At 37.4% G+C, this 13,547-nt stretch overlaps 1 protein-coding gene, 1 long non-coding RNA gene and 1 pseudogene across 2 annotated transcripts; 2 read left to right on the plus strand and 1 right to left on the minus strand.

Annotated features, from left to right (window-relative positions):
- On the minus strand, positions 7-6,644 carry LOC104717191 (probable helicase MAGATAMA 3). The gene is made up of 8 exons (XM_010434727.2): positions 6,162-6,644; positions 4,294-5,711; positions 3,538-3,717; positions 3,334-3,429; positions 3,121-3,244; positions 2,859-2,991; positions 1,012-2,778; positions 7-915 (listed from the first exon to the last, which is right to left on the minus strand). The coding sequence occupies exons 2-8, from the start codon at positions 5,591-5,593 to the stop codon at positions 517-519; spliced, it is 3,999 nt and encodes a 1,332-aa protein (XP_010433029.1). The 5' UTR covers positions 5,594-5,711; positions 6,162-6,644; the 3' UTR covers positions 7-516.
- On the plus strand, positions 7,988-9,367 carry LOC104717192. The gene is made up of 4 exons (XR_756181.2): positions 7,988-8,168; positions 8,615-8,696; positions 8,855-8,983; positions 9,082-9,367. It is a non-coding gene; the product is annotated as an uncharacterized LOC104717192 (long non-coding RNA).
- LOC104717193 lies at positions 9,964-12,660 on the plus strand (annotated as a pseudogene).

Here is a 13,547-nt window from a genome sequence, read left to right on the forward strand (position 1 = left end):
CCCCCACTAGCTATACACTACCTTCAAATGTCATTTCCTATGGTATGCTTGTCAATTAAGCATCTTTTGTTGTTCTGCATCAGCATGACACCGTTTAACAATGCTGGAATAGCTTTATAGTTCCTGTAAATGAGTCAAGCTCGTAGCTTAGCAGCAGGTTCAGACTTCGTTCAAGTGGATTCCCCTTGGATTTACAGTGTCCGACTGGTCCGTTCGGGGTTTTAAATGAAGTACAAAGAACCAGACATGCTTCTTTGTGATCTGAGAGCAGAAGAGCGCAACTTCTTTGAAAGAAATAGCATGAATCATCTTTCGCCAGCACAAATCAGGTGAGCATGTTTACCCTTTCATGTACACAGCCTTCAAGTATTACTCCGTTCAACAGTTGATGACTTCGAGTCACTCCTTCGTGGTGATGAGCCTATGAGACCATGACCTAGGTCAGATGCTCTGAATTCTCAAGTAACACAGTATCTCCACCAGTGAATGAAGTTCAGACTAGTTGGAATTATAAACTTAGTCTCTTCTCCCTAAAGGCCGTCCAAAATTTTGCCTCCTTTGGATCCCATGTTGCCAAGCATCTCTATATCTATCCCCGGGAAGATCAGAATCATCAACTGAGTTCTCCCTTCGAATATTCCCATTTCTTGGAAATGTTGTTGTGCTCAGCTTCTCGTCATCTTCTGATGGTGTCCCTGACCTGGATTCAGGGTGCATGTCGATGGATCTGGTTCTTGGTCCACCTGATCTGAAACTTCTAGCATTAGGTGCTTTTGGGATAAAGCTAGGTACCTTTGGAACCGGGAAATCCTTGGGAAGAGACTCCATCTCCATAAAACAGTTCCTTGCTTTGGCGTCAGTGATCAGTGCTGCCCAATCTTCGCACTTCATTAGAGCAGATGCATTTCCCATGACCTGTTCAAGAAAAACGAGACTTAGAAACTTGATCAAGAAACCAGAAGTTATCATATATTTATATATAAAATGTACATGCATAGAGAGATATCATACCCATAGAGCTCTTTTGGCACGGGTGAGAGCAACATTCATCCGCCGGATATCAGAGACAAAGCCAACACCGTGATTGGAAGCACGCACACATGACATAATTATAACATCACGTTCTTGACCCTGAAACGCGTCTACAGTATTGATATAAATCTCTTTCAGTTCATCTTGGCCCAAAGCATTTGCGAACTCGATTTTCAGGCTTTTCAACTGCAGTTTGTATGGGGTTATGACCCCAACAGAGACTTTACCCCCGCCCAATGACTTCAGAGTTCTTTGAAGATGCAAGTACACCCCAACACAAAAGCGAGCTTCATCAATGTTCTCATAAGATACTGATCCACCTCTATGAGATTCCCGCCCATGGCTGATATCAAAGAAAAGGTAAGGCTTAAGGACAGAATCTTTGTAATAAATCTCGTCAGGAGCAGCGGAAACACTTTCACTGTCTGTGAGGCGTCCTTGGTAGAAATATCTTGAAGGGAAATCACGTATTTGAGGATGCATCCTATATTGAACTGTTAACAACAAAGTTGGACAACCTGCTAACTGAAACCTTTCAAAGAGACTTCTACTGTATAAAAGGGTTCCAGCGGCTTTGCTAATAACTGTAGCAGGAAGCTGTTGAGGATCACCCACAAGTACACATCGTGCAGCACCAAGAGCAAGGGGAGGAAGAACTCCAACCTCACTAGCTTGGGCAGCCTCATCGATGACCACCATATCGAAGCCATGCGTAAGACGAGAAAACAGTTTACGACCACTGCTTGATACAGTTGTAAAAACAATTTCAGCCTCGTTCGCGAAACTTGCCTCAAGACTTGCACGAGCTTCTTCAAGATTAAAGTTATTACCACCAGCGCGAAACTTTCCCTCGACAATGAGAAGGCGAGACATTTCAACAAGATCTTTATCTCTGGCTTCAACAACAGCAGAAAGGCGCTGTAACAATGCATCTCTTGTCTGGTCCCTAACCATAAGAACATCAGGGTCAACGCCAACGGATCCCTGAGAACGGTTAGCGAAGGCTGCAGCAGTAAGTTCCCTTTTAAGTCCAGCAATATCTTGAGATAGCTGCGTTTCTCGTAATCTGAGGTTGTGCATGTGTCCTAGAATTTCATCACGGGACTTGGCTAATAGCTGCTCACTTCTACGCTCCACAGAAACAGCTTGAGCAGCTCTCGTTTGGGTATCAACACCTACTCTAGCCACATCAGGGCGATAAACTCTCATTTCCCCATCAATAAAACCACGATCAAGGACACGTGAGAGAAGTTCATCGGTCGCAGCATTTGAAGGAGCACAAACGAGCATTCTTGGTTTAGCACACAATTTTGGCAGCGTACGAAATAGATTCTGGTCCATGTTTTGTAGGACTTCATCAATTGATCCTGACACAATATGATCTGAACTGCTCTCACTTACTTGTTTATAACTTTCAGGAGCTAATTTCTTCAGCAACGAAGTGTAATACTGCTGATACTGAACCAAATGGATAACATTCAACATTCCCCAAACTGTGTGTGTCTTGCCTGTTCCTGGAGGGCCTTGAACAAGAGTAAATGGCCATGGATCTTGCCTCTTTACCCCACTGCTTGTACCAGCTGCAGTATGCATTGCGGCCCAATGGATTGCAGCCAACTGAGGAGCATTAAAGCTTCTATGTAAGTGGCCAGCAAAGCTCGGAGTAAAACAATCGGGCACTGTAGGAGTCTGCTCCCCGTAATTAGGAAACTGCTCTGGGCTAGGCCTGAGAATTGCATTTTGCATCTGAAGAATATAGCAGTTTCACCAGCGTCAGCATAACAAAAAGCATCTATGAAATATTTGTTAGAGAAAACAAAACCAACCTGTGGGTTAAGCTGAGAAAACGCATGCAAAGCAACATATTCCCTTTGTGTGGTTGCAAGCGAACCAAGCACTGACAGATGCCAGATCTCCTTAGGTTTAAGCTTCCGTAAAATATGATTATCGTCAATCTTGCTGGTAAAACAAAAAAAAAAATCAAAAAGGGGGGAAAAAGTAAAGAAATGAGAGAACGGAAACAAATGCTTCCAGTAAGAATGGCTAGAAAATACAGCTTAAAAATCAAACATATGGAAAAGCATATACCTGCCAGAATCATAAGTATCTCCAACATAGAAATGGAGAATTGCTCCATGAGGATCTCGAGTATCAACCGGTATATATCTTCTAACTGTACCAGCTACACGTCCAGCCTCATCATGCTCTCCTTCTAAACATAAAAAGGAAAAAATTACAGAACATACAGAGAAGCACAAGTAATATTAAACCAACCAGACAATCTACGAATTCCAACCACACCTGATTCAGGCACAGGATTTGAAAGAACAGCAACATCTCCCTCCTTGAAAGCCCATTTACATTCATTTACTGAGAGAAGTATCACATCATACCATCCTAACCAAATAAAACAAAGGCTAGCAGTCAGGTAACAAGAGAAAAGTAAGTAGAGTATTGTTGCCCAAAGGCCTTTACAAATGTATATTATGTAATAGGACTGTTTACCTCTCTCTCTTCTTTCGATGAACTTTATTCTGACCTTCATGTATGAATTTGCCTCAGCCAATTCTTCCCATGTACTGTAAAGTTGTGCCCGGCACTCCTCGAAAAGTAAAGGTTCAAACACTCTAACATACTCATCCATGGATTCAAACCGCTCAGGGACACTTTGGAGATCAGTATCCTCTAAACACAAGAAAAAATTATGCATAAGAGTCAATTACACTATGGGTACTAACTAATAAGGCAGAGAAATGGACATATTTGAAAGAACAACGGCCATATGAAAAAAGTTGAGTATCATCATTCATACAAGTCAAATTTTCCAGTGCAAAGTGTACAGAACAGAACAGAGGCATGTCAATCAAAAAGCTTACTCATATCCAATAATTACTATCACTAATAGCCATTCAAGTTTTCAGATACACATAAATGCATCCATCCAGTTTTTTCCTTAACTAAGATAATTAAAATTAAAGCCAACAAGAGCCAACCTGATAAATGATATCCATCGACAATGAAAACAAAAACTAAAATTCTGTCATCAACTTTTACAAGTATGATTTAATCGTATCACCTTCCAAATCCCGTGGCCATTATGATTCTCACTGAGCCATGATTCGGGACACAGGGAAACTGGCACCAGAGCAGTAGATTTTAATTGGCATAAAAGTTCCTACCTTAAATGAAGATAACTTAAACTGAAAAAGTAGGAGCACTCAAACACACGTTCCATAAGCTGAAACACTATATAGGACATACCTGGATGCTGCCAAAACTTTTCGTTGGTCACCTCTCGTATAAGACGCTCCACGGAGGTATCTTGGTATTGGGTACTATTGGCTTGCTTCTTGAACGAAGTAAATTTCTTGTTTCCAAACTTTGAGTCTGCAGAAGTTTGACTGGACAAGGTGACTTGTCTATTTGACGAATGACCACTCTTCAGCTGCCGCGAATTCATTGGCTGCTTCCATGACCCCTGCCTTGACACAGAACCTTCAGCAGAAGGTCCTGCCTCCCCATTTGTTCTCCTAGTTTTACCAACTGAGCCAGATTGTGATTCACCATTAGATTCTAATTTCGGTTCAGATGTTTCTGGATGTACTCCACCATTAGGAATATCACTCGGTTTCTGATCCCGGTATACAACATGCCCTGGAACCCCGCCTCCTTGTTCAGCAGGTGGAGGACCTGCGCGAGTTTCTCTAACCGTCCGCGTGACAATAGGTTGTGGGAAATTCTGTCTTCTTGGTGTTGTGGCCTTAATTGGACCAGCTTGCTTAACATCTTCTAGGTTGAGAAACACGGTCTGCCTGTTCCGCTTCTTTCCCAACATCGTCTCTTTCTGATGATCCATCTTTCTTTTCACAGTGGTATTTGCGCACTTGATTGCATGACTTGCTTCAACTCCTTTAGTTTCTCTCTGCCTCACCAGTAAACCCTGTTCTTGCGGACTATCTATAGATGCACCATCTTTACCACTGCTTTCTGAAATCTGATTAACGTTTTTGTTTTGAAGACCCAAGTTTGAGTTGATATCTAATCCTACTGTGCCATTATCCTTCTCTCTAACTTTAGAATAATCAGAACTACTATGTACATCCTCATTGGCAGGAACCTCCGACTCTGTCCATTCCCCTTCTTCTCTCTCAGGTGCCCCAGCATCATTTGGAACTATTGATGGTGCAACCTTTGCTTCCTCCGATGTGTCTGGCCTGGATGATGACAATGATTCCTTAAGAGAATTCTCATCCATCTTTTGTTCAACTGAGACATCCGAGCGTTGAGCAGAGATAGGGCGGACAAAAGGCTGAAAGCCAGAAACTGTAGATGCATGTGAGAACAGTCGGTTGTTTACATCAGAAACTGTTGATGCATGTGAGAACACTCGGTTGTTTACAATATCTTGGGAGGACGATGGAGTTGCGAGCAAGCCAGAGGTATTGGGGTTTGCAAATGGGGTAGCCGTCTGTGGCTGATTGAAGTTAACATTATCATTCCCATCATCATCTTCTGTAGGAAGTTCATTAAGATCAAAGAACAATTTTCCTTCTGAAGCCATCTCGTACGTATAGTCATAAACTAGTGTATAATTCCAAGCTAGTAGCGCAACTTATAATATCTCAAGATGCCAGAATAACACAAACCAAAAGACGTATCCCCTCGTACGACACCAGCTTCTGCAGATAAAAATCCCAAAAGAAACCACAATCAAAATCATTGCTGATATAAAGCCCGATACAGAAAACTTAAAACAGCCAAAAGAAACAAACAAGTAGTAATTGATATATCGATTAAAATCACCTAGTGCATTACTCAACTCAGTGTGCACAACCCACACACAACCTTTCAACGTGACAAAGATTCTTACTTTTCCCTTTTTATACTAATGAAACTTTAAAGAAGGCGGCTTTTATACTCCAATTAATAGGTAATAATGCACGCAATTAGGAAAGACGATTAAGAAATCTCTAAAATAAATAAAAATCGCCGCAACCTAAAATTCTGAGGAAAAAAAAAACTAAAACTAAAATTGAAGCCAATCACGCACATGAACAAACCAGCTATATCAAAGACGAGATCAATGGAGATAAAATTAAAAAGCAAAGATCGAGATCGAGGAAACGAACCAGTGACGGTGTCGGTGGGGGACGGTGGCGGCAAAAACCTCTATTAAAAAAAATTGATCGGATTGCCCTAAGAAATCCTAATCTCAATCCCAAATCTCTCAATCCGGCGAGTAAAAAATAAGGGCAAAACAGTTCAAAACGGCGGCTGAATAAAATACGAAAGCAACGGCGAAGGAGACGGATCGAAGGAAGAAGATCTGGTCTGTTTGTTGTTCGTCGATTTCGAAGAGGGAGAGAGGTGTTTAGGACGACGACGACGACGACGACGAGACGAGAGAGAAAGAATCTGGTGGTTGAGAGACGATGAGACTCTTCTCTAATCAAATCGGATCAAGACCGTTGGATTAAGACCAAAGAGAACTGATCCGACGGTCTAGGACAAGCCAAAAAGTTTTTTTTTTAAGTATTAAAAAAGATTTGAGTTTTACAGTGTAGGAAGGAGGAGAAGGACCTTTGTTGTTTGGGTGTGTGTGTACTTTGCAATTGCATAAACTCAATCTTATTTATAGGCGAGAGATAGAGAGAAGAGAGAGGCCAAGTTTGGTTCGCTTCTATTATTGCGTCAAAAACAAGGTTTTTTTATTTTTTATTTATTTATTTATTATTACTACTATATTTTATGGTTTTGTGATATCTATAAATAACTGGTCAATTATTTTAGATTTTGGATACTCTATTACTGTCTAAGGACCCCTTCTGTCCATAATGCTTGTAATTGAGATAAAGAATAAAAAGCTTTGTTTCCATTATTGTTATATATCAATATATTTAATTCGTTTGATTTCCTCATATGTAGTAATTAGAATTGCGTTGTTATTTTATTGATTTGTGTAGAATAATAGATTAGTAGTATTATTTTTGTCATGTAACATTATGTCATATTGATTGTTTTTTTTTAAAAAATCAAATGTCGTGTGTAAATTATTGTGAGGTTGTAGGGATTTTAGCTTTCTTTTAAAGTTTGATCTTAAGTTAATCACATTTAGTTTTTTAAGCTTTAAATTAATATAATTTGATAAGATAAATGATGATATAATTATATATTGTTAAAAAAATATGGTAACAATAACGGTATTATTGGTGGTAAATAAACGGGTTTTTAAAACTAGAAATCTTACAAGGTAAAATTTTAGATTAATTTACACTTTTCTAATTGAATACATGTTTAGCGCTTTTTTTACCGCACCTAGTGACTAGCGATTGGTTAATGGTATTGAAAAAGATTATTTTTTCTAAAACAAACGGAGAAACTTAAAAAAATTTATATTTTTAAAATAAATATTTTAATAAAATTGAGAAAGATTCATTTTCTAAATGAGGGTTCATGAATCATGATGACACCAATGACCAATGCAAATGGAAACAAAATAATATTGGTAGCTTTTTTTCAAAAAATAGAAAGGAAACAAATAAGATTTCTTTCTTATTGTATTTTAAATGCTCTATATACAGTTTGTAAATTACACAATTAATTTTCAATAGAGAGCCACGTTAGTAAAAGTTTTGGATGAAAAAAATTTATGCAACACTCTTATCTCAATATTGCATATTGAAATTAGAGGTGTCAAAATGGGTCAAGTTTCATGTATCAACTCAACTCAATCTAACCCATGAACTCTAATGAGTTAACAAAATTTATCTTAATTAGTTCATGAATAAAATAGGTTAATGAGTTAATTGGTTTAGTGGATCAAACAAGTTGAGTTGTAATGGGTAATAGTTAACCATTTAATCCATCAATTCCATTTTTATTGAGTCAAATGGTTAAACCGGTTAAAATAACCAAAAATCTGTAAACCAATCAAAATGAATAAACCGATTAATGCTTTGATTTTTTCTCAAAACACACCTTCATCGTGATTTGAGAGTTGGATCTTCGTCGGCGTGAACATTTGCAGCTGGTTCTCTCCTCTCATCTTCGAGTTCATGGGTTACCCCTAGTTCATGGGTTAAACACACCTTCATCGTGATTAACCAGACATCTACAAAGGATATAATCAAGTTCAGGTTTGTTTCTTCTCTCTCTCCCTCTCTCCGTCTGTTTCTCTTTTAGATTTTTGGGTTTTAGAAACAAATTGACTATTTTTGATCTTTGGGTTTTGATTTTTCTGGGTTTTGATTTTTTCTGGGTTTTGATTTTTTTCTGGGTGTTTGTGTATCTATGTGGCTTGTTCTCTTGATTTGGGGATTTGAATGACTTAGATTATAATAAGAAACTGGATTGCTTGTTAGATTACTTGTGTTTGTTTTAATGTTCATCATGTTTGGATAATCGAGAAGACTATATATATGATGCCATGTTTACAAATTTTCATCTTATAAGATTTCTTCATCTGTTATATCAAATTTTCATCTTATAAGATTTCTTCATCCGTATGAAATGCCTAGTTGCTCTATGACTTGTCTGTGATTTTTTCATCTTATAGTTTTATTTGTTTTGTCTATTTTTCTAGATCAATGGACAGTGAAGATGCATATTCTCTTGGTGGGGGTGGTGGGCAAACTTCAGCAGATACATCACAATCTAAAAGTCTGGTAAGTCTTTCTCGTAAAACTTCAGCAGATACATCACAAACGTGTGTTGTGTACGTGTGTGTTGCTGTTATTTGATTGACTATGCTCGTGTATGTAGAGTTGTCATTCTGATGCCATTTTGCTGTCTTGCTTCGTATAATCTGGTTTTTATGATGTAGATGAGAAGGACGAGATAGTTGTAATTCGGGAAAACCCAACTTCGAGTGGAAAAGAAGATGAATGAAGCTTTCAAAACCCAAAGTTTGTTTCTACTCAATATGAAAGCTTGACTATGTTTTATGTTTTTGGTACGTTCATGATCAACATAAATTATTTGCTTGAATGAATTTGAGTGAGAGAGAAAAGAAGCTTAGTTTGTCTTTGTTACTCTCTTTCACTTGTGCAGTCTATGTTTAATGTTGCTATTGACTTCAATCAGCTTGATCATCTGAATCTACTTGTAGTCAGCTATCATTGGTCGAAGTTGCTTGTCATGTTACTCAAATATTCATTCTAAGAAGAGTGTGGAGCATCGTCGTATACAAGAGTGTGGAGCATCGCTGACTACAAATATTCATTGTTGTCATTGTGTTTTGTGTGAGTGAATAAAGAAAAAAACACAAGACATATTTGATGTACTTCCTTTTAGTTTTAATGTATGAACTCACTTACATAAGTTAATCATTTAACCATTTAACCATTTAACTCATAGGATTAAATGAGTTCATAGGTTGATCCGGCTCATTTATTTAAATGAGTTGGGTCAACCTATGAACTCATTTAATCTAAACTCATTAGATAATGAGTTGAACTGAGTTGAGTTAATCAATTTGACATCTCTAATTGAAATATACTGTCAATATTTTTATTTAATATAAAAAAGCAATATTGCATGATAAAATATATTGTCAATATTTTTATTTAATATATAAAAAATCTATACTTACAGCAAATTAGCTTGTTTAAGAAAAAGTCAAAAAGGTAAAAAAGGAAATTAAACTTTTTATACATTTTAAAATATACTTTTACATTTAAGTTGATATCCTTCCGTTTTTAGTTGCATATTATAAAGAACTTTAACTCTTTAAGAGTCAGATTAAGGGCTAATTACGACTTTTCAGATACGGCCTAAAAAACAGGCGTTTTGCACAAGTTATTTTTGGGCAGTTTATATAATTTATCAAAAGTAACTGGACTCAAAAGTAATTATGCAAAAGTTAGTGAGACCCCTTTATTTGACTTGGTACGCTTTAGTCTTCTGTCTCTCTCTCTCTCTCTCTCTCTCGCGACTCGCGCTCGCTCTCTGACTGTGCCAAGTCCTCCTCTGCTGCAGTCTCCGATAATGGCGGGTTTTAAGCTGCTTTTGTTTCTTTTTCTTGTAACCCTCGAGATCGCTTGTTTCTCTTCTTCATTCACTGTGTAAATGCTGAAGCTTCTTCTTCATCCGGTTGTGATGAACTCAAATCCACCGTCTCTGCTCTTCGTACGTCTCATGTCACTTTACCCTTTTTTCGATTTTGGTGAAGATTATGCAAATTTTGTAGCTTTAGTGTGTCTATGTAGTAAAGGTTTAGTCTTTTGTTTTGTTTCTGAAGAACTGTAGGGAAATGTGAAAAAGGGTTTCTTTTTGATTTGTTGCATTTCTTAGTAAAATTCTGGAGATTTTGAGTAACGTTCATATGAGGTTTATGTTAGAGTGACGTTTCACATTTCCAGTTTCAGTTCTGTTTCTCTGGAGATTAACTTGTAACGTGCTTTTCATTCCAAAGTTGATGGCTTTTTTACAATTTCTTTAGCTGCATTTTGAATCTGGTTGCTAACTATTGAGAGGCTTTTTTTGTGTTTTCCTTGTGTGTTGTTTAAAGAGTCAATCATCACTGAGAAAAACCAAGAATTGATTAGCAAGGACGAGAAGATCCGAGGTCTGGAGTTATACATCCGGAAGAAGTCTTACTTGTTTGAGAGTGAGATTGATTTTTCTTCTCAAGTGAGATTTTCATTCTTCTTTTGAGTTTGATTCATTTGCCTATAACAAGATGTAGAGGAAAGTTATTTACTTTTGTTGGTTGTAATATGTTTTGTTTAGTCTGAGGATGCGGTGAAGAGTAAAGCAGAAGAGAAGGTTTATGAGCTTCAGAAGCAGGTTGGTCATGTAACTGGAGTTTTGTGTATTTCATTTTGTTCATTACTTTTATTCAATCATTTTATTCAACTTGTGCATTTGGCAGGTATTTGCACTAAAACGGGAAGTGGAAATGCAACGCAAGAGAAGGCTCGAAGTGGAAGCTGAGAAAGTTGAACAACCTAGCTCAAAGCTTGAGAATGTAAGAGATATGTTGTCTCTAGGATTTGATCTGCATATTACAAGAGCTTACTCTTGTTTTTTGTTTCCTGTGGTCAGATGGATGGCAAGTGGTTCTTGTCTAAGCTTGGTCTCAACCGGAATAAAACTCAGGTTAATCTAAAAGAAGGCGTTTAACATCGCACAAATCTTATTTGTTTAACTCTTCATTAAAGGCCTCTCTTTCATGGTTGCAGGCATATCTAATGACCTTATGGCATCAACATCTTAGCCCAACTCTTCATATCACTATTCAAAAGGTTTGTCTTCAATTCAAAATTAACCTTGAAAGTCTTTTAAACTTCCCTGTATAGACAAGTCCTTTTCGTTTTTTCAGGTGTCGGAGATAATTGACCAAGTCCAAACATGGTCAGAGCCTCACATTGAAACCCTCAATTCAGTGAGTATCGTTCTCATTGCACCCTTATATACTTCTCATTTACTTGATACTGGCATCTGAGAATTCTTCCCCTTGATTTTTCAGGAATGGATCCCAAGCATCAAAGATGCATGTGTGACATTAACTATATATCTCGAACCAAAAGTTCAGTATTTAACCGATAAGTCCATCGAGGTGTTCAGTACATCTAAGCAGGCTTTGACACCACATCTCCTCCAAGGATTGGACGCTTCATACTACTATCTTGAGGTTAATATATTTCCACATACTTTTATTCTGACTTTGCATAAAACATTGTGAGCATTGTCTTGTTTATCTTAGGTAATCAGAGCACATACACACCCATACACTACCAGGATTATGACCATAACAAAACCACACTTGGAGAGAGTTCAAGTTGCCATAGAGCCATATACAGAAAACGTAAGACATGGCTTTAAGAAGTTAGTTAACTCGACAAAAATCTACCATCGACAGGTATATTCATCATACTGCGTTCTAGTTTTGTTGTTTATAAAAAATACAGTAACACGTTGATAAGCTTCTCTCTGTTGGAACCAAGGCTCAAGAAATGCTGAAGAACAATGAGGTCACGAAGCCGATTGCTACCATGGACTTAGCTTGGGTTGGGGTATGTATTTCCAACAAATTCCATTCATTCAATCCATCTATAGAGTCTACAAATCATAACTAAGTCGCTTGTTATTTTGATTTCAACAGGCCACAGCTTTGATTGGTTTCCCTCTTATATTCATCATCAAATTGCTTTCTGCAGTCTCCAAGTAAGCTTTGAACATCTTTCAACAATAGTCTATAACTTCAATCAGTCTGTTGCAAGAGAAAAGTAACTATGAAACTGAATCTTTTGTTTTCGGGTCAAACAGTCCCAAAGGGAAGAAGAGATACAGCCATAGAAAAGAACCAGTCCTCGGATACCGCAGAGCCAAACGCCGTCATCCTCACCAATGAAACAATAGAACTATAACTTTAGGAGATCAGAAAGGTTTCTAGTGACTTTACTTTTAAATATATCATTAGTTTTGGTTCCTGTTGAGACGGTTACTCAAGTGAAGGAAATCTCTTTTGCAGGTGGTTTGTATATACCTTTCTGGTTTCTCAGACTCGTAAAAGTTTATTAGTTTAGGCTGAAGAAATTGAGCAGAGCTGTTCTACACAAAACTATATGTGATATGTCTCTTCACTCTCTGTACTTAGAAGAAATCTTGGAACATATATTTTCAGTTTTCGTAGTTTCAATTTTGGTTTGGCAATGTTAATGTATCCAGGCCCAGCCCAGCTAGGTTGGTACGAGTCGGAACTAAAAAAGCCTTTTAGTAATTTTTTTTTAGAGTAAAAATATCTTTCTCAGCTCTTCTTTAATATACTAAAAGTTTATAACGTAAATAAAAAACCAAATATTTAAAACTAAAAAAAAAAAAAAAAAAAATTGTGAAGACAAAAGGAGAGAAAGAAAAGGACAAGAGAGAGTCAATGTCTATAACGACTGTTTGTGTCTGATCCCAGTTTCATGTCTTTATATGTCTCCTCCTTAAAAGGTCGCTTTACATTTACGCTCTTTCTTGTTTTTAGCTTTCATTTCTCTTTTTAGCTTTTTCTTTTATCATCTATTTTTATTTGATATGAACTCTTATTAATTTGAGGAAAATGAATTGTCATGGTGTATGTTTTCTAATCTAGCTCTTTGTTCAAAATAAAAACCCTAATATTTGAATGGAACAAACCTCTATAGATTGAGCCCAGAAGCCCAAGTTTTCCAAAAGTTAAGCTAGTGAGTTAAAAGTTCAAATCTTAATTAGCTACGAGTTCACGATGCTAAAGAAAACCATGAACCATAAAAGGTGCAGGAGCAAAGAAGTATTACATTTAGAGGACAATCAGATCAGATCAGATCCGGTGGTTTAGATTCAAGTGCCGAATCTGCCCTTGTGACATGCAAATATTACTGGATTCACATAAATGGAGACACACCTATTAACTATTGACAAGGAGAGTCTGTGGTGTTGACAAAACAACATACTTATACAACACAGACAGACACACTTCAAACTTAACCATGGTTAGTCGCACGTGCTATGTCCTCCGGTCAAATATGTACTCTTTACATTATCAT

The sequence above is a fragment of the Camelina sativa genome, chromosome 10, assembly GCF_000633955.1.
Source record: "Camelina sativa cultivar DH55 chromosome 10, Cs, whole genome shotgun sequence".
NCBI classification, from domain to species: Eukaryota; Viridiplantae; Streptophyta; class Magnoliopsida; order Brassicales; family Brassicaceae; genus Camelina; species Camelina sativa.

What these genes read in the sequence shown, in the direction of transcription:
- LOC104717191 (XM_010434727.2), bottom strand. Translation starts at nt 5,593, where the DNA reads ATGGCTTCAGAAGGAAAATTGTTCTTTGATCTTAATGAACTTCCTACA. An exon ending in AAATCCTGTGCCTGAATCAG is followed by an intron (nt 3,245 to 3,333) that starts GTGTGGTTGGAA and finishes TTTTATGTTTAG; the next exon opens with AAGGAGAGCATGATGAGGCT. An exon ending in GTGCCAAAAGAGCTCTATGG is followed by an intron (nt 916 to 1,011) that starts GTATGATATCTC and finishes TTTCTTGAACAG; the next exon opens with GTCATGGGAAATGCATCTGC.